Source organism: Anas acuta, chromosome 1 (assembly GCF_963932015.1).
Source record: "Anas acuta chromosome 1, bAnaAcu1.1, whole genome shotgun sequence".
NCBI lineage: Eukaryota > Metazoa > Chordata > Aves > Anseriformes > Anatidae > Anas > Anas acuta.
Window position 1 is genome coordinate 116658303 of NC_088979.1, and position 19603 is coordinate 116677905.

Here is a 19603-nt window from a genome sequence, read left to right on the forward strand (position 1 = left end):
TGTATATTTAACAAGGTGCAGAGACATCTAAGGAAATAGCATGCGTTCTGCCTTACACAGTTCCTTGTCCCATTTGAGATCAGGCCTCCTAGAATAGTGGTCAGTGCATGATACAGAGAGGCTTGATATAGTCTGCTGGTAATGGTGCAAGGAGTATTTCAATTTGACAAGCTCAAGACTAAGCCATTTAGGATCCAATTATAACTTTGTACTTGCAAAAAAAAAAAAAATCTTATTTCAGGAACTGTAGTGCAAGAATTAAGGTAAAGAATGGAAAATTTGAAAGCAAAAGAAGGTTTTTTGTCAGTAATTGGAAAATATCTATGGTCTGGCTGACTGCTAGTACAGAGGGGGTGGTCTGCTGAGTGGTGTTGAGGGATTGTCTCTGCCCCTAAGCAGCGGGTTGCACTGGACCAGAGCCTGATCTTCTCTTTGCACTAACCCAGGGCAGCTGCCTACATGGTGTCTCAACTCGTCTTTGGAGGGTAGCACAGACCCAGCATTCTGCCAGCAGCGAACTCCAGGAAGAGCCTGCCTGCAAATACCGCTTGTCCCAGCAGCAGATTTCCGCCATGAGGAGAGCTCTGGTAAGCGTCAGTTTACTGCTTCTAATGGTTGGTGACATGACGAGGATGGATTCCTCTTTGCCTGGTTGCTACCTACACCTACTGCCAGGAAACAGCATAACGTCAGTCCTGGAGGCAGGGAATGGCCCAGATGTAGTATCATAGCTAAAAAATAACCCTTGCATTTCCAAACCAGAGGTTATTGACAGTAGATTGTCAAATACAGACATACTGAGCATGATACGTATGTACAATTTATTTAAAATACTTTTTAACATACATTAAAAAACTCACTATTTATACAGTCTAATTTCTAGCAACATATACAAATACTGAGCAACTACAATACATGCTGAGGTAAGAACATACATTCTGGGAGAATACTCAAGCCAAACAAGATTGAAATACATTTTATATCCATATGTCTTCACATGTAAAAAAGAGACCCATTAAATGTACCTCTGCTTGCATTGCACACAGGAAAATGCTAACCTTAGGTGTGTCATGCAATTACATTTGGGAATCAGTGTTCAACAGTTCATAGCATACATCTTAAACCCAAATGTTCAATATTCAAATGTATCTTAGCCCTAGAAGATAAAATGATCAAAGTTGAAAGCAGGGAGCAAAGCACAAGACCCATTTCTTTCAAAAAAGGAACTTAATTCCATTCTTAAAGCAACCATTCCAGTCAACAGCTTATGCTGCTCAGGAAATGACACTGCATTTGGTTGCTTGAAAGTAACTCCCTGTACAGAAACTCTTTAATTCTAACACCATCTTAGTCTACAGTACACCCACAGTTATACCATATCTGGCCTACAGTAAAAATTAAATGCAGATTTCCAAGAGTGTTAATTTTATTGACTTGAACATATCAATTCATTTTTATGGCAGAATTTTTTTTTCTAAGCCTAAAAGCTTTAAATGTTTCTTGACTTGGCTGGAATAAGTGTGTCACAGCTTGGTGCAAACATAGCTTTCTGCACTTTTCAAATAAACTCAGGTAATTTCAGAGTCATAATTGCTACTGATGAGTAAGAGCACATATTTACCTGTTTAAGCAAAACTAAAAAGATTGCAAACTAGCTTTATCAAGCATAAAATGTTTCAGTAACATCAAAAATGCAACCTATATGCAGGAATTTCCTTTTTCATGACTAGGTCCTGCATACCAACCTTATTTGCCTAATCAGATTTAGGCTTAGACTCCCACATCTAAAAAAATGCATCATTCTCATGATCAAAAAAGAAATGTAGAATTGGGTTTTAAGGTAGCAGAGCATAAAAATTTGGTTTACTGAGTTATATACAGCCTCTGTGCAAAAAAATTTCAAGTGTTAAGTCAGGATCCCATACTGGTAAGAAATACATGGTGGCAGTCGGCTTAAATAGTATTTTAGTTTGGATTTGGATGTTTTCCACCCCATGTAAAGTCCATGGGCAATAAACAAGGCTGACTTGAATTGTATCACAGAAACAAACAGTAACCATTAAAGTCCATAAAACTGGGCTAGTGTGCAGCTAGGGATTTTCACATTTATAAATTAATTCAGCATCCTCCCAACAGTGCTGTTACAATAAAAATTAAAGCTATTTAAGATTTTTTTCTACTACTTGTTTATGTTAAAAAGCTGTGCTTTTTTCTAACAAGATAAGAAGTGATAGCCACGTTGCTTTTATCTTGTGATTACCTAGATAAAACTAGTCTATATTATCTCAAGTAGAAGACTGACTGCAGTAGAGAAAACTGGAACATTCAAAAAGATACAAATTCAATTAAATGCTTCTAAAATTGACACTCTTTGGAACAGTAATTGTTCTCGGCAAAGGTTTTGGAATCTTTTATACTTCTACTAAGAACAATCATAAGAAAAGCCCTATGGCCAAAGTTTTCCAATTGTGCTAAAATGTACCATATGTGCTAAATGCATGTATTAACACAAGCTATGCACCATTAGAGTATTTGTGTGCTTTCTCAAGCACTCACAAAAGTATATACATATTTTTCTTTGTATATGCTCACATCTTAATGTACAGCAACAGATACTGCTTGAGGGTGTGGGAACCTCTCTGAACTCAAGTCACCACGAACACCTGGCAGCTTCCTGTACAAGTTTGAATCAAATGCAGACGCTGGTCAGAGCAGCCTTCACTGAGAAGGGAACACGCAAAAGCAGTTGTCAGGTAAGTTGCTTGTAAAACTTAGACTGTACCTACCTTATCCCTAGAAGGGGTCAAGACTGAGTGGCTTAAGGAGATGAGGCAGAAAAGAAGAGGGATTGTATAGGCAGCGGACTCGAGTTTTAGAAGGCTAACAGCAATGGTGAGAAATATGAGGAACATACAGGTTACAATAAGCAATCCTGTGAACAAAAGCCAAAATAACAATTCACTATCAAGACTAGTTTATGCTGTGAAGTTAATGGGATTTTTGCCATCAGTCCTGATATTATTTTTAGAGTCCAAGGTTGTACATGCATTTTGTAGGATAAAATTTATTTTAGGAGCTATAGTGCTAACATACAGATTTTAGAAAGTTAGGAGTTCTGATTGTGGGCTTTTTTCCCCTCAGAAATAGTAAGAAATAGTACCATTAGCAAGAAATTATTGGCTTTTGTACTTAAAACAGTTGTTTCTCCCAATTTATCATTCACATCTATGAATTACTGAAGCTAATCTTGAAGAATTCTTCTCTCATGTCTGGCAGACAATTGTACAGTAGTTTAAAAAAAAGTCCATGTTTTTTTGCAAGAGACAAGCTGTAATTATATATACAGCTTAAGAAAAGGCAGAATTACTGGTTTCCCAGACTCCAATGCCACATCTTTTGGTTCAACATTGTATTACTTAAGACTAACAATATAAAAACAGTGTGATTAGAAAATGAAACTGTCAGCTGGCTTTTAAAAACAAGCCACAGTTGCCTTCATCCTACCTTACGCATGAGCTAACTTAGTTCTTCCTTACTCCCGGTGGAGTGGGCTGCGCTCTGCGGTACCTGGTACACCAATTCCTCTGCAGCACCTGGCCCCATCTGCCCCTTGGGCGTGTCGTATAGCGCCTGTGCTGATGATGCGCTGTCTGTCCTCGATACGAGTTTATTGTAAGTTCCCACCGGCAGAGGAGCTTGGTTCCCTGCTGCTTTAAAGGTGGAAATGGAAGGAACGCCTAGAGGAGTGCTGGGGTGACTGGACATGTCCATGATTATTGGCGTTGCGTATTCTGGTCCAGTTATAGGTAATGGTTCAGCGTAAGCATGATAGACTTCTTGTACCGGTGAATTGTAAGGGTCCAAATCAGCGTAGCTTGCTTCTTTCCCTTCCTCTGGTTTAAAGGTTGATCTCTGATGAAGTGTGCCGACGATGCCCCCTACCAGTGGCTGAGCATACTCTGTGGTGCAAGCACCAATAAAACAAAACAAAAATACACTTAGAGCAGCAACACATTAATGTCAACAGCATCACAGAAATTACTATCCTAGATCAAGCCAGTGGTCAGTCTGTCTGCCACAACCAGGTGCTTTTGCAAAAAAAAAAAAAAAAAAAAAAAAGTAATCTTCGCACAACAGATAAAGCTGTTGGATAGCTTAAGCTTACAACATCCTGATTTCTCAGGCTTACACTTCTTCCCTGGTGAGCTACAATTTCCCATGTTGTAAATCTGGTCAAAACCAAGTTTTCTGAAACATGCTTCCCTGCAATATTAAAAGTAAATGAAATTATCCTGGCTGGCTTTGGATAAGAAGTGGTCCCTAGGGTGGAGGGTTTGTCCTGTGAGGGGAGAAGCCTGCACGTGGTCAGCTGAGATGGTTTTGTTTGACAGCTAATCTGAATAACAAAAGCTGGAGGTGAGAAAACTGGCTAGCTGTGTTAAAAACAGACGAGCAGCCAAAGAGAGAATTGATTCTGCCTGCTGTGAAGCTGTAATTTCTGCGTGTCTGCATATTTCTGCCCTCACGTAAGCACAGAACCAAAGGCAGTCATCTTCCTCTAATGTCTGGTTCACAAGTAAAGGGCATGTGCTGTTATCAGTAATTCCTCATTTTCCAGATGAAGAGGATGATATAAGTCATTCTCAGCTCAGGAAACCAAATGCCACATCTCCAATTTGTGCATAAAGAAAATGTGGTAATACTATTTTAAATGCACGTCAGTTTGGCTAGAGAGACATTCAAGGACAAGTACAGCAGCTTTCAGCTTCTGCATGAACTTGGGACAGTGTCTATCCACATGCATCACAGCATAATCAGGTAAGAGCTGAAAAGGTCTGCATTTTAAGATACGCATTTACCTACAGAACTACTCATTTCTCATCTTCTCCCCAAAGCAACCAGAAAAGTATTAAACATAGCCAAATTCCTGGCATTTTTTGGCTTTTTCTATATATTGCATAGCCCATAAAACAACAACAAAAGTACCTGCAGATTCTGTCTGTAACACTGCTGGGACTTCTCTTGGTCTTAGCCGACTGATTTCACTGCTGCTGTAGCGTACAGGAGTTTCTTCATGTTCTGCTGATTTGCTAGGGAGAAACTGCTTCATTCCTTTCCACCATCCTTCGCATGGATTTAAAGAAAATGAAAGTAAATCCATACTGTAGTTAAAGCTATTACAATGTTTTACACCATGTCTTTATTCTGCAGTAGTGAGCAAACAAATCAATTACCAGTACTTGCATGATGCTGTGTTAATGGGATACTTTAATGTTTTATGGCAGCCTGAAGACTCTGAGGTGAAACCATCGTTGTCATCGTATCAACCTGTCTGCTCCCACTGCAGTACTTAGCACCTACAGAACTGCTGTATGAGGCAGCCCAGGGGAGGGCACAGACAGAGGTTCTACAGAGAAGTGTAACAGTGGTTTTTTTGATACTGCATTTTACCAAATTTCAATGTCCTTTTTAAAACAGACCCACCTACTGAACATTTAAATAAGTGAGGAGAAAAATAAGTACATCCATCATTAACATTTTGATACAGGATATTATGACACTAACATGCTGAAGCAATGATGCTGCGACCTATCAGAAATTGACATGTAATAAATAAAAATAAGGCCATTAAAAGGTTTCTTGTCTAAAGGATAAAGTTTATACTTAAACTGCCAGAGAACAAAAACACAAATGTGGAAATTTTCAGCTTAGGGTCAGAAAAAGGAAGCACAGTCATACAGACAGTAAAAATCCAACTGCTGCACCAGCTCTTTATGCTGCAGCACCACATGCTGTGCAGTGGAACTGTCTTATGTTAAGTTAATGTGGCACAGGACAGCAAAGACAGAAAAGATACCTAATAGGAAATACAAGTAATCCCACGTGCTAATAGGACACTGAAAAAAGATAAAACTTGACACACCTCATACAACTAGATGAAAGGTTTTTTCCAGGACAGAAGTACCACCGGAAATATGACTAGGAAACGTATAAAAACATTCCTCATAAATGGTTTTTGCCTCTCTCCTTGTAATGAAGAGACTCTACATTTTGTTTACTAAAAAAAAAAAGACTGAAGCTTTAAGCTTGAGCAGGAGGTATTTTCCATTTCTGAATAAAATTCAGAAAACAGAAAAGTTCAGTCTGTTCAGAAAGGAAGCTCGCTGTCCCTTCTGTCTGTGCTAGTCAGCAGTAGAGAAGTTTCTGCTAGTAGAAATTGCCCATTACTGTGATTTGAAAAACACTTCACACCAAGAATGCTAAGTAAATGATGTCATAAAATCAATCTGTTACCTGCACGATCCCAGTAAGGTAGATCATACGTGCCCTCCGTTTTTTTCTTGCTGTGAGAAAAGAAAGTGTTTTATTAGTCTGCTTACCAGAAGATGAATTAATGCTCAGCAACTGTCACCTTAGCTGTAGCTGGCTGTCAAGTTTAAAGTAAAAGCACCAGCCTGCTGCTACTGGAGAAATCAAGGTTCAGTAAAAGCACTTAAAATGAAAATATTTAGAAGTGCTTTTCATTGTGCTAGCTACTCAAATAAACGAACAGTTTCTCAGAAAGAGAATATAGTTCTGAAAAAAGTCCCTTCCAGAAGTGTGCACCAAGTGGTTCCCGTGGCAATACATGCAGACTATGTAATTCCCACACACCAGACTAACGTTCATGTGAAGTACTTTTATTAACCCATTCATTTACCGGTTTCTCCAATGCCACGCACAAACTAAGATAAGAATCAGAGTAGTGAAGACCATCACCAGCACTGGAACCAGAACTGCTGCCAATGCCACATCTGAAAGCCATTAAATTAAGTGGTGTCAGACAAGAGTTTCTCATAAATCAGTTCTTATTTTAAAAACTACTTGGGTAGAGTGTGTCATTGTCATGTATAACATCTAGCCCACTGGATCACCCAGCTAAACTAAGCTACCCCCCGGATGCTCTCACAGTTTAAACAGTAATTAACATCTCTCCTACATGTATGCACAGACAGTATTTTTGAGAGTTTTCTCATCAAGATTAACAGCTTTGACCTAGTTTCAATAAGATTTTCTATTAGAACAATATATTTTGTTGCTAACAAAGAGCCCCGGAGTATGCAACCACTGAAGTTTGAACCTCCTATGAGAAGGAAATACCAGAGTACCTTGGCAGTTAATCACTATTTGTCTATGCTGGCTCTTCACGTGACATTAGACCATCCTGTCCCATTGCTATCCAAAGGACACTCCACCACTGCCTACACTTGCAATCACCTTGCTCTCTGCTGACAATTTTCTTCGATAAACAACAAGGATGCTAGACTGTTTTTGAATTTCATGCCAATGTGACTGTTCCATAAAAGACAAGCTATGACAAAAGTGTTTTGTCCTGAGAAATTACCAGATTAAATAACAAGCAGTTACTTCTAATTCTGAAGGGAAGTACAAGTTGCAACTTCTCCTTTTTAACAAAAAAATTGTTCAGTAATTAAAAGCTGAACTCAGTTTACATGTAATATTTACATTCCTTAGAGTATCGGGTTTGTTTCTGCATACATCTTTAATATACTGGTAAATATTAAAATGAAAAGATTGATAGTGTACTATAGCACGTGAAAATTGTCAAGAAAAGTTAAATTCAGAAAGCACACAATATATAGCAAAGTACTGTCAGCAGTTCCCAAACACTATCGCTGTTTAAGCATGGGTACCTTTGGTTACACTTGGAGTCACCGTGGTGTTTTTTATTTCAGGTGTGAAAGTTGTTTTATCTGTCTGCAGCGATGTCTTCACTGAGTGAATGATATCATCACTGAAGTCATCGTTCTTGTCATTGTTCTGCGGTGGTGGTGGTGGCGGCAGCATGGTGAGTTTAGGAGAGCGGACTTTAAAAGAAAAGTATTTGTAAAAAGAGGGTTTTGAAAGGCTAGTTTCACACATTTCAAGTTTTAAATGTATCAAGAAAATATAAATAATAAGGAAAAAGACATGAAACAGAAACATGGAAAGCAAGTGACTGGTGTCTTTTGAAATACTTTCTAAATCACCTTATTACACCGAAATGAGCTATTTTCCAGGCTAAGTGTAGTAACTTCGGAAGAAATTCAGCAGTAGCAGTTACAGAAGGATTGCTCTGCTCAGTATTGTTTTCTCATTGAAAATATGCCCAAAACATAAACTTTACTGACACCTTTTACCACTTGTCTTGCAAAATTGAAGGGTTTTCAGTTCTTACCTATATTGAACTGACATCCTAGCAATTCTACTTTCATTGCAATTTTCTGGTGCCATTTTAAGGGGTTAATCCTAAAGAATCGTGCAATAATAGGTGGGATGAAATTATTACGAACTTCCTGGTACAATTCAGTGTTCCCTTGAAATATCTGGAAAAGAAGAAAAAAAAGACTATATTATACAAATAAATAGCAACTAAGGAAGTAAAACTGTTTTAGATGTTTCATTTAGCAAAAACAAGCAATGCAGGATCCTGAGAATATTTCAGCCCCAGAACTGTGCTGCTGCCTGCCCTGTCCCATGCAGAAGAAAGAACAGTTGTGTACACACAGACACACACACATACCTGCTACAGCCTTTGCCTTACTTCAAATAAAGGTACTGATGGGACCCAGGTAATGCCTATTGCTAAATAAATCTTGCATTTGTATGGCACTGAAAAATAATTTTAACTCAGTTCTTTCTTGCTGTTGTCATTTATTCTTCAAATAGAGCAAGCAATTATGATACTGTGAAAGCAGGAATTTACCAGTGCCTTCACACTGCATAGTTGTTTAAGCATGGCCTGTCCTATGAATGGCTATGGCATTTCTTAGGAAGAATTAAGAAAGTCCAGTATGTAGTCACACTGTCCTCTAGCGGCTGCTATCTACAAAGCAGAACTCCAACCAAAATACTATGTTAAAATTTATGTTAGGAAAGCAAAATCGTATCTGTCAAAAATCTCATGTGAAGCCATTTGATTATGGGAGAAAAAGAAGCAGAAATTGCCTAAAGAATTAGCTAAAGCTGGTCCTTCACTGCTGGCCTTTGCATATAAAGAACTTCGCCAATTTGACAATGTAAGACTGTTTTGTCTGGTTGAAATTTAAAAACAGTAAGCAGAGAGTCACCGTATGTGTGATGCAGAATAAGCACGCTGACAAGCTTCTAGACTGACAGGTTTTGCACCAAGCTGCTTAACACAATATCTAACAGCCAGACCAATGCCAGCGAACCAGTCCATCGTTTTCTTGGAGGACTGGTTTGAAATCATGTCTTCAAGTCTTGATGCAGATATTGCAAATCATGATGAATGGAATTAAGAAGTGAATTAGACTTTACTAGCACACACCCAAAAAATAAATGTTAAAGAGATGTAGGATTTTTCTGCCCAATCACATTACTATGTAAACATTTAAGTACCTTGCTACTTCTGAACAATTCAGCTTGTTGGTGTTTCATACTTTATTCAAAAAATAGATATTGTAGGGTTAAACAACTGCAATACTCAACTAGTTTGAAAGAAAAGGATTATTCCAGGACACTCGCCATTCAAGAGCCAAAACCAAAAAAAATCTCTTAGTAGTCATTAATGGAGTCAAGCCTCATGACCTACATAACGTGTCTATCCCCACTCTCAAAAGACATGCAAGCCCCATTACTATTACCACTTGAGCGTAAGAATTTTGGTTTGTCCTTACAAAGTAATTGTCAACCTGATTGAAAGCACTGACTGATCAAATAAGTCAATTTAGTTAAAAACAAAAAACAAAAAAAAGAATTGCTCACTTTAAATACAATACTTCATGTAGGTGATGTATTATTTTTTCTTCTACTTTTTCTCAACTAAGTAACCAACGTTTTCATTTTTTTTGTATCGAAGTAACACTACTTTTTACTACTACTGCTTTCATTACAGTCAAGCTTTTTGATGTCAAGTGTTAAGACAGTAAATTAACTTTGCCTGCAGCTCAATATATATTATTTTTCCCCCCATAAAAATTTGCCTCAGCTCAGTACAAACTGAAAGTTTTTTGATGAGCAAATCACTTTCATATTCCATTTGTTATCAGACTCAGCTTACCCCTGTGCTTTTACATCAACGGAACTTGTCATTTCTCCCCACTTCAAGCATTTTCAAACCTCCCTCCCCCTTCTTTAAATAGATAAAAATGATAAGGAAGGCTTTTCTTGAATACTGGTACACCTCTAGAAGACATTTACATAGAGGACTACAGGAAAGCTTTGGAAAAGCTCCTAGTCTCCTAAATAACTTCAGGAATTTAAAACATTTTTCAAAAAACAGGGAATTGCAACACCTGATTTGTCTGGTGTACAGTTGTATAAGGATCAAAAGGGAGACACCTGCATGTGTTTGTGTCCAAAAGCAAAGATATATTGAATGAGATTGTGCCAGAGGAAAAATCTGATATTCTGAAGCCTCAGAAATCAACACCACCAATACTTTTTTTACTTAAATAGTTCCCTTCACAGCTGGCCCTTTGGATATGTACAGTTCTTCACACATGGTAACTAATGATATAACAAGAGCAAAAAAGATCCATCACGTGTAATCTCAAGCTCCAAGAGCAAAAAAGATCCATCACGTGTAATCTCAAGCTCCACATTTTGCTTTACTTCACAAACTTGCAAGGAAAAGAACAAGCTCACTTAACAAGCAATAGCTGTAAATGTTTTCTAGGAAAATAAATTAAACCTAGCTTAAGTCTAGGCAGCTAGCTGAGGTTTTATTTTACAGCCAGAAGAGGGCACTCAAAAAACAGCAAAAGATACTGTATTTGTTTACCTTGAATACTTCATATTAACAGTCTGGTAGCACATGTGTAGGCTCAAGGAGATGGACCAGTCCCAGCAGTAAAGCCACCCCTGCTCAGTTAAGTTTCCCCACTGTGATTGTGTCCAGTATTAAGAAACCTCTCAATTTAACCAACATGGTACTTTTACCTTGCACTTCCTCAGGATGAGGGTTGGAAACACAGCAGGAAAGGTACCATCATCTATTTCAGCACCTGGAATCCCTTCTGGTTCTTCAGGCAGAGGTCTGAAGCTCAGAGTGAGACTCAGGAACTGTTAACGACAGCAGGTGCTGCTGCCTGTCATGAGCCAGAGCACGTGAGGCAGTTTCCTACGCCTGCAGGATGCTCTGGCGGCTGAATCTACACACTGGGGACTGTCCACAGGGAGCAGGAAGGAAAGAATAACTCCTTGAGGACAGCTGCTTATAAGACCTTGGCCATACAACCACAAGAAACAGAATTTGGAGGCAAACCTGAAGTAGACAAGCTCCCTGAGTCAGGGTCGCTTTTAACAAGTGAAACAAGTTGCTACGTCCTACTCTGAAACATTCTTAATCCACAAAACGAGCAGAAAACCCCAGAAAGTACCACTTAAGAATTAACTTTCTTAAGATTGGGTTTTTGTTCTCCTAAAAAGTTACCAGATATCCACATGTACACGATACAACAAGCCTATGGAAGTAAACTGCATCCAAGAATGTTAAGAAAAAGGAAGAAATCCTAGTTCCAGTTAGCATTCCAAATATTCTCTTGTTTAAGAAAATCTGATCTGAACCACTAGGAAGAACAGGTAGCACAATGCTATCTATCTTACTGCTAACATTTTTTCCATTGTGGTATGCGTTTGCCATGCAAACATACCATTTTGTTCTTTTAGGATACCTCCTCTCTGCAATGACTGTTCTGTTACACAACTAAGAAACTTCTTGGTCAAAAAAATCAACAGATTAACAAAAGTGCTATGAAAGAAGGAAAATCATACAATACCTAACATTTATGCTGTAATCTAGAAGATGTTGAGAATTTAAACTCTGATTTGAGGGGAAAACGATACAAACAAACATAAAAAGCAACCTATTTTTCTTAGAAAGGGACACAGTACCAGGCAGCCTACCACTGGCAACAGAAGTTACTTGTACAGAATATTCCCATTCCCAAACAGTCAAAAAATCACCTCTGAATTTCTGAACACTACTTCAAATCCCTACATATCTGCACATTTTCTGATTTCCTTCTGCATGGATGCTATTTATGATTAAAAATTACACTGAAAAAGTTATTTAATATTTCTTCACTGTACCAAAATTGGCCATATTTACAATTGTGAATCTCCACAGAACATACCTAGAAAATGTGTGGTAATTTTTACCTTATCTTTATCCATGCCGGGCTCTCTGTATGCTGTCCATTTTTGTCCATCATCACTGTATAAAATTCTGTAGGCTGACACATAATAGTAGTACTCCGCTAAGGTTGATCCAGTAGTTATAATACCTGTGAAAATAACAGTGCCCAGTTATACAAAGACTGTCACCAGTTTGTAAAAAAAAAAAAAATTAACGTATCAACTTTTTAATCTGGAGTTAGACAGTTATAATCTCTACTGGTCCAGTTACATTTAGAAAAGTTTCTTCAGGGTAACAGGTTCTGAAACTCCTAAAACTTTATAATCATTTTACTTTTAAATTTTAATTCTCATAATATAGCCTTCATAAGCACTTAGTCCCCATTTCTTGGTGAAAATGGCCTGCTTCTGCCTGCAGGTGCCGATAGCACCTCTCTTCCTTGCTTTTGTGCTGCCAACCTAAAATCACCACCAAAAAGAACTGTAGCCCCCTAAAGCAGACACTTCAGAGCTGCAGAAAGACTCACACGGAAAGCAGCTTCGTGGAAGGTTATTATCAGAGGAATTAGAGGAGTAATGTAAAATCTGAACAGTCCCCAACTTGAGTTTGGACTTTAGTCAGATTGCAAGCATGCCCGCTAACAACAGCGATTGCCTCTGAACAATTAAGTCAAAATAGAAAACACTAACATTAGCACAGAAGATACGATAGCTGCACTGTCGTTGGGTTTACTTTCAAGCAGGCTATCCCTGAAGTTAACCCCAAACTGCGAGTGCCTCAGGGCTTCACTACTCAGCGTAGGCCACACTGCCATCAGCAGGAACAGGGAACCACAAGCTTCCCCAGCTCCCAGAACATGAAGCCACCCGGACTGAACTGGATACACAGCATATCCAGCTGTCTCTGCAAACAACCACAGCGACTAGAGCCATGACAGAAGGTCCACCGCAATCCCTGTGAAGGAGCAGAGCCTAACCCAGGCTCTGGCTGCATCACTCTGCGTTGTTTGGTCCGTTTGCTGGGGGACAACACAACAGGCTCTGCTAGGAGGGTCCAGCAACCCTGAGTCGCGGTCCACATTCCCCTTCAGGAAGGGGAGGCTGCCAGCTGTTTTGCTCGGCCTGCTGCTCATCACACAGAGCACAGCAACTGCTCCCATCTCTACTGCTGGATTGACTGTGGCTGTGGAGGGCAGCAGGGAAAACGTAGAAACATCCGTCAGTACACCCACATCAGAGGTACCAGCAGATTGAGTTGACTGGAGATGGATTTGAGCCTCCAAGGAAACAATCAGTAAGGAAGCATCAAGTATACAGTATAAACACAGGAAGCACTTCAACAAATTCTAATGAAAGAGGTGTTTTGTACTATGAAACTCCACTTGTTCAACTCTAGATTTTCTGGTGCATAAGCTAGAATATGGCTGAACTTGTAATTAAACATCTTCTGGATTTTATCCAAGATTAAACACTGGAAAAAAATGATGTTAGTAACCAAACCTCCTGAATGCACCTTAAAAGCCGCATCAAGCTCACTTACCTGTTATTCTCTTTTCCTTATTCAAGTCTATCTGCAACCACTGGTGTTCATCACTGAGAAAAGCAGCCCAAGGAGGCCCATGCCTTTTCAGTCTGGCATTTTCAGGTTTCCAAGTATTCATTTGTCCTGTTTGGTCAGACCACTCGAGAATAGATGACGCCGTGATCTGGGAATCAGGGATTACCCCAGATTCCATCCCAAGTGTCCCATAGCAACCTGAGCACAGGAAAAGGTGAAGATTCAGAGTGAAAATCCAAGTTATGCAATGGTTTTACTTGCTTGGAGTTTAACACTTGCTAGGCATATATTAAACTAACATCTACATTTATTCCGTAACAACACTACCAAAAAAAAACCACAGTCTTTTGTCTTCTTCTATGCTGGAACCAAACTTCTAGTATTTAGTTACTAAATGTTTTGCGCCTGCTCAAGAATAATGTGTATATTCTCTCGATTACCACCCACACAGAGGACTATCAGAGAAGCACTGGAGGGGAGCTGTCGTTTAAAAGTCCATCACATGGTTAGTTCAGGAATGAGAAAGAGACTAGTTGGTTACTCGCTCCTTTTTGTGCCTACATAATTTCTTGGTTTTCAAACCATCTCAATATCACAATGTTAATTGATGACAATAAACCAATGAACGTCAAAATCCATATCACCTTGAGCTCAAACACATCCGTCCTTGAAATTAGTTAATTTTTTTGTCACCATTCCTACTAAGTTTCCTTCCGTGTCATGTTCTTCCAATGGCTAAAAAATTACCTAAATTGCTGGTGAAATTTCTTTGTGGCTAGTCAATATCTATTTGCTCCTGTACTAAAAGAAGAAATAAAGAGCAACTAACAAGTACCTAATACTGCTTTAAGTGGTGTGCTTAAAGCGTAGGAGTTAAGTCACTTTAAACCAGATTATAGTAGAGGAGCAAAACATGAAAAAATCTCTTTTTGCAGATAAGCAAAGCTTACTAAAGAAAGATTTTTACTAGGAAAATATTTTAAAAGACAAATAAGTATAAACTGGCAGGACAACCACCCTGCAGGACGGAGAACGCAGTTCTAGAATGTCTTACACATATATAAGGGGAGCATAAACAGCACAACAAACACATGTGCCTACAAGCAACTGAACAAAACAATCACTGAAGCATGACATACTGCATTCTTCTATTTACACATACAACACTGCATATTTAAATATAGTGACAATTAATCATCAAAACATGCTAGTAAAAGAATTCAAAAGAAACACTACTATACACTACTGAGGAAGACAGTGAAAATACTACGCAGAACAAAATTAAGTAATGGAACACAGAGAACTCATACGAAAGTACTGACATGTAGTAGAAGTGATAATGCTTACCACTTGTCTTAAATGTGAAGAGACTTGTAGATAATGGTCCCCTGCAGAAAACAAAAAGATGTTTTTTGTGTTAAGTAAGGAAAATTGACACAAATTGCCTTCAATTTATTTTTCTTGTCTGACTGCTTGCCACTGAAACCTAGACACAAATGCCTAAACAAGGATTTCATGATGAAAGGAACACTTCTGCCACCTGGTCACAGTGCTTTAAGTACAAACCCCTTTTCAACTGATGCTTCCCTTTTTAATTAACTGTATCATAATAAAAAGAATCAATCTCTGCTGATCACTTCTGTTCCTGGGACTTCTGAGATAAAGTGACGTTATACTCTTTTCTCTTGTGCAGTATTCTTGCAGACATCCATATGCAGCTACAATGGAAACACCAATACATCAAGCGGAAAGCAAGCTCTGCTCTGCAAATTCCTCTGTTCAAAACTGCACTACAGTTCTCACACTTAAATCTTGGAGAAAGGAGAAATGGGAAAAGAAAAATCTTTTCTTTGACCTGCATTCAAACTCAGAAATTTTCATCTTCATCATATTGGTATTTCCCAAACCACCAAAATCACATTACTTACTATTCAGGTTTCATCTCACCATTGCCCAGAGCAAGTCTGCCCACACATGCACATGGACCATTCCTCACAATGACTGAGTTCCCCAGCCTAACCTCCAACCTCAGGACAAACAGTAGCTGCTCTCATTTAATAGAGACAACCAAGGGCAAGTGACCTTTGTCTATTGGATTCCAAACACTAGTAACATGGAAATAAAGCAGTTATTGGATTGTTTTTGCCTCAAGGTTTTGTTAAAAAAAAAAAGTCTGAACCATAATCGTTAAATTACAGAAGGGACTAAAAGGACAGCGATGGAATAAAAAAAAAAAAAAATTTTTCTACCTACTCCCACCTTCTTCCCCTACTCTGCCCCCCCCCAGAAAATCCCCACACACATTATTATGATATGAAGGGAAAAAAGAAGAAAAAAAAGAAGAAAAAAAAGAAGAAAAAAAAGAAGAAAAAAAAGAAGAAAAAAAAGAAGAAAAAAAAGAAGAAAAAAAAAGAAGAAAAAAAAGAAGAAAAAAAAGAAGAAAAAGAAGAAGAAAAAGAAGAAAAAGAAAAAAAAGAAGAAAAAAAAGAAGAAAAAAAAAGAAGAAAAAAAAAGAAGAAAAAAACCGGTACGCTAGCTTGTAAAATTTGAAATTTTAGGAGAAATATATATCCTTAGATATCAAACTTCCCCTTTTTCATACAAGAGAAATTATGGTATCCAATTAACAAAAAAAAAATAGAAATTACAGATTATGAAAAAATAACTGGACAAATTAATATTTTTACACAGCCCATTAGGAATTTATAGCCATGCCATGCATTTTGGAAGATAAAAGCTCCTTGCAGATTTTGTGAAATTAATCTTCATGGTCTAGAGGTTAAAAAAAAATACCTGGGAAAAAAATTGCAGAGTAAAAGAGAATTGTGAGAACTTTACAGAACAGCATCTGCCTGTGGAACATGTAGATCCTGTAACTGAAATTACTCCTGGGATGAGGCAGCACCGAGATCTATGGTGCTAAAGAGAAGGAGGACACAGGAGGTGCACTTACACTTTTGAGGTGACATTGTTAGCCAGGGAGCCTTCGTAGTATGGAATGCCTTTGCTGATTACAACATTAATTTGGCCACCCAGAGTATTTGACACAACGCCTGCATGAACACCCGCCATGCAAAGTGATGATGACTTGAGGAGGGGGAAAAAGAAAAAATTAATACTACGTTGTAAATACATTAAGTAACACAGTGTATTGTAAATGCTATGTTGCCAAGTCACATTTTTTGTTGCTATTATGACATTAAGAAAGTTATTATTTAACTATATCTGTTAGTTAGAAATCATTTATCTTTGTTTTATTGTGGAATTTATAAAAACGTAAAAAACATCTCAGACATTTCAGTGAGTCCTAGCGCAGACATATTTGGAATGCAACTCTTGCAATCAAATATGCTCAAGTAAACAGCAAGGTGAACAACTCTAAGAAAGACAGCAAGACAGATTTTCAGCCTATGATAAATCTTTTATGCTAGACAACAGAAGCTGAATATATAAATTCCAAGAAAACCTTTTAGTATAAACATATTTTGTGTGTTTTCTTCATTTTCTCACAACTAAGGAGTGATGCAGTACAGATTTTGTAACTTTGAGCCAGAGGGTGATATATTTCATCTCGTGATTAAACGTGGTTTAACATCCCAGCAATGTGATCCATAAAAAAACACCATAATATATGAATACATTTTCTTCTGAGGAACCCTATTACTTATGTTGTACAGGTCAGTGGAGATCAATTAATCAAACTGTTTTTGTTGTTGCTCTTCCCTTCGTATTCCAGAGGATGTTAGTCCCACCCTGCTAACAAATACCACAGTTATATTTCCATTTCCATGGCTTGTAGTCCTGACAGCAGGAGTAACCCACTACACCAAGTCATTTAGGCACAGCACAGACTGAGCAGAGCTAGATGCCCGTTTTGCACTGCACAGCAAACCAGCTCAGGACACCTTTTTCATCTGGAAAGCAAGACCTTAAAACCCAAATGGGCTCAAGGCAGAAATGTCCTTGTGCTAAGGAGCAGAAACACAGTCCAGTTCCAAAAAAGGCTTAGCAGCAAGGGCTTTGCACCCACTCAACGGTGTACGCCAAGTTCCTGCAGGATGACTGGCTCTGCACGGTGCAACAGGCACATACAGACTATTCACAGGCTCTGCCGGCCACGTGAAGCACTGAGTATGCGCAGACACGTGGCAACTCTGCAGCCCCTTGCTCACATTCAATGTGACTGGGATCAACCTGAATTTTAGAGTATCAGCGGGGACCAAGTTGCCTGCAGATCACCTGGGTATCTCCATATATACCTTCCAGAACCACATTTAGCTTTTTATTCCTAGTGTGGTATCCCAGCACAGATTTCCCAAGCCGATAAACAACAGATTACGACTGCAGAGTTATATTTACTTTTAACAGTTGCTGTCCTAAAGAAAGTTTACTGCTCATTGCTAGTACTAAATACATTTGCTGCGTTGCTCTGCCAACCATTCCACTGGGCACTACTGAGCCTCGCTGCAATTCTGTTAGGATGAATCAGCAGATCCTTTCCAGAAAAGGGAGACTTCATAGATGATTGTCCTCAACATTTTGTTTTGTTTTGTTTTAAAAAGAACAACTTTTCTACTGTGGCCTTTTGAGAAATAATTGCATGCTGCAATAGGCCAGGAGGCCCCTATATCTCAGGCTCACTGGCAGAAAAACTGCTTACCGAGACATTCGTAGATATAATTCTCTTCAGTATATTCACACATAAAAACTCCAGCCGATTGTGGATCCTTATTCCTCACCCCTCAAATATCCCCAAAGCTCTCTAAATAAATATAATGACGTCTGGCTGGTGAACTCTGCGCCCCTCTCCCTTCCTTCCTATTTTCCTTGAAAGCAGAAGGATGCGATCCTGCAGCAGATGAAAATCTCTTATCCCTGCTCACCAGAAGATGTCAGCAATGAGCGCTGCAAGTCCTCAAGGAGTGTAAGACATTAGGGTCACACCAAAAAAATCAAAGTTTAGGGTATTTTTTAAAGCAGCAAGAAGCTAAGATCATTAGAAAGGTAAGCAAGAGAAATTTCTACCTGAAACTTTATCTAAAGTGGTGGACAACTTGATTTCTTTCCAAACTTGACTTCTAGGTAATTCTCTGCCTTTTATTCAGAATAGAATAATAAAGTACACAAAGTAACAACACAAAGTAACAGGGAATTTATTTCCTGAAATTTCCTTTTTCCTGCATAGCAAACAGCTTTTGCAGATTTTGGAAAAAAAAATTCCAACAGGCTGAACATGTACAGATGGGCAGAGAATCAACTCTGTCTTATTACTAGGTATAAAAATTGCCCTGCAGCTATTTAGTAAGGACTTACTGTGGACCAGAACATCTAACACAGTTATACTGTGGTGATTTTTTTTCTTTTTTAACATATGGGAGGTTATTTATACAGGTAACCTAGGATTTACAGATATTTGAGAAAAGAAAAATCAGGGAGGCATACTTCAGGTTCATATTAAATATTTTAAAAGTGTACAGTTTTTTGTAGCATTCTAAGTAAACTACATTATTAGATGTTTATTTCCCATTTATAGAACCGTTAATTTTATAGTTTTAACTGTTTTGCAAATGTTTTTTACAGCTGCTGAGTGTAAACGGAATTTCAATGTAAACAACTGAAAGCCTCTGTTTAGAGATATATTAATGTCAAAAACAGGAGGACACCATTAAAAAACACACTATTGTTTCTGTCTTTATAAATCTGAACTTCACAACTTGACAAAGCCATCAAAAACAAAACATGAAACATGAAACAGTATTTTGGTTGATCCATCTTTCTCAGCAGGTCTTGCAAAAAATGTTCAAGTCTCTACTGTATTATGGCACTTCTTGGAGATGGCAACATAGAATGGTTTGGGTTAGGAGGGACCTTTTAAGATCATCTAGTCCAAACCCGCCACCTGGA

General features: G+C 38.4%; 1 protein-coding gene and 1 long non-coding RNA gene across 3 annotated transcripts in view; one reads left to right on the forward strand and one right to left on the reverse strand.

Moving 5' to 3' along the window:
* On the forward strand, positions 1-2900 carry LOC137863117 (uncharacterized). The gene is made up of 2 exons (XR_011100697.1): positions 1-587; positions 2607-2900. It is a non-coding gene; the product is annotated as an uncharacterized lncRNA (long non-coding RNA).
* Positions 805-19603, reverse strand: part of DCBLD2 (discoidin, CUB and LCCL domain containing 2) — a 43350-nt gene continuing 24551 nt past the window's right edge. The window contains exons 6-16 of one of the 2 annotated variants that reach the window (XM_068695870.1): positions 16653-16786; positions 15047-15087; positions 13682-13897; positions 12166-12290; positions 8219-8366; positions 7695-7868; positions 6701-6794; positions 6295-6344; positions 4987-5124; positions 3505-3959; positions 805-2721 (exon numbers count right to left, since the gene is read on the reverse strand). In XM_068695870.1, the coding sequence (XP_068551971.1) occupies positions 3517-3959; positions 4987-5124; positions 6295-6344; positions 6701-6794; positions 7695-7868; positions 8219-8366; positions 12166-12290; positions 13682-13897; positions 15047-15087; positions 16653-16786 (1563 nt within the window). In that variant the 3' untranslated portion in view covers positions 805-2721; positions 3505-3516. Of the gene's footprint in view, positions 3960-4986; positions 5125-6294; positions 6345-6700; positions 6795-7694; positions 7869-8218; positions 8367-12165; positions 12291-13681; positions 13898-15046; positions 15088-16652; positions 16787-19603 lie in introns of both variants that reach the window. The other variant, XM_068695861.1, reaches the window with a different exon arrangement.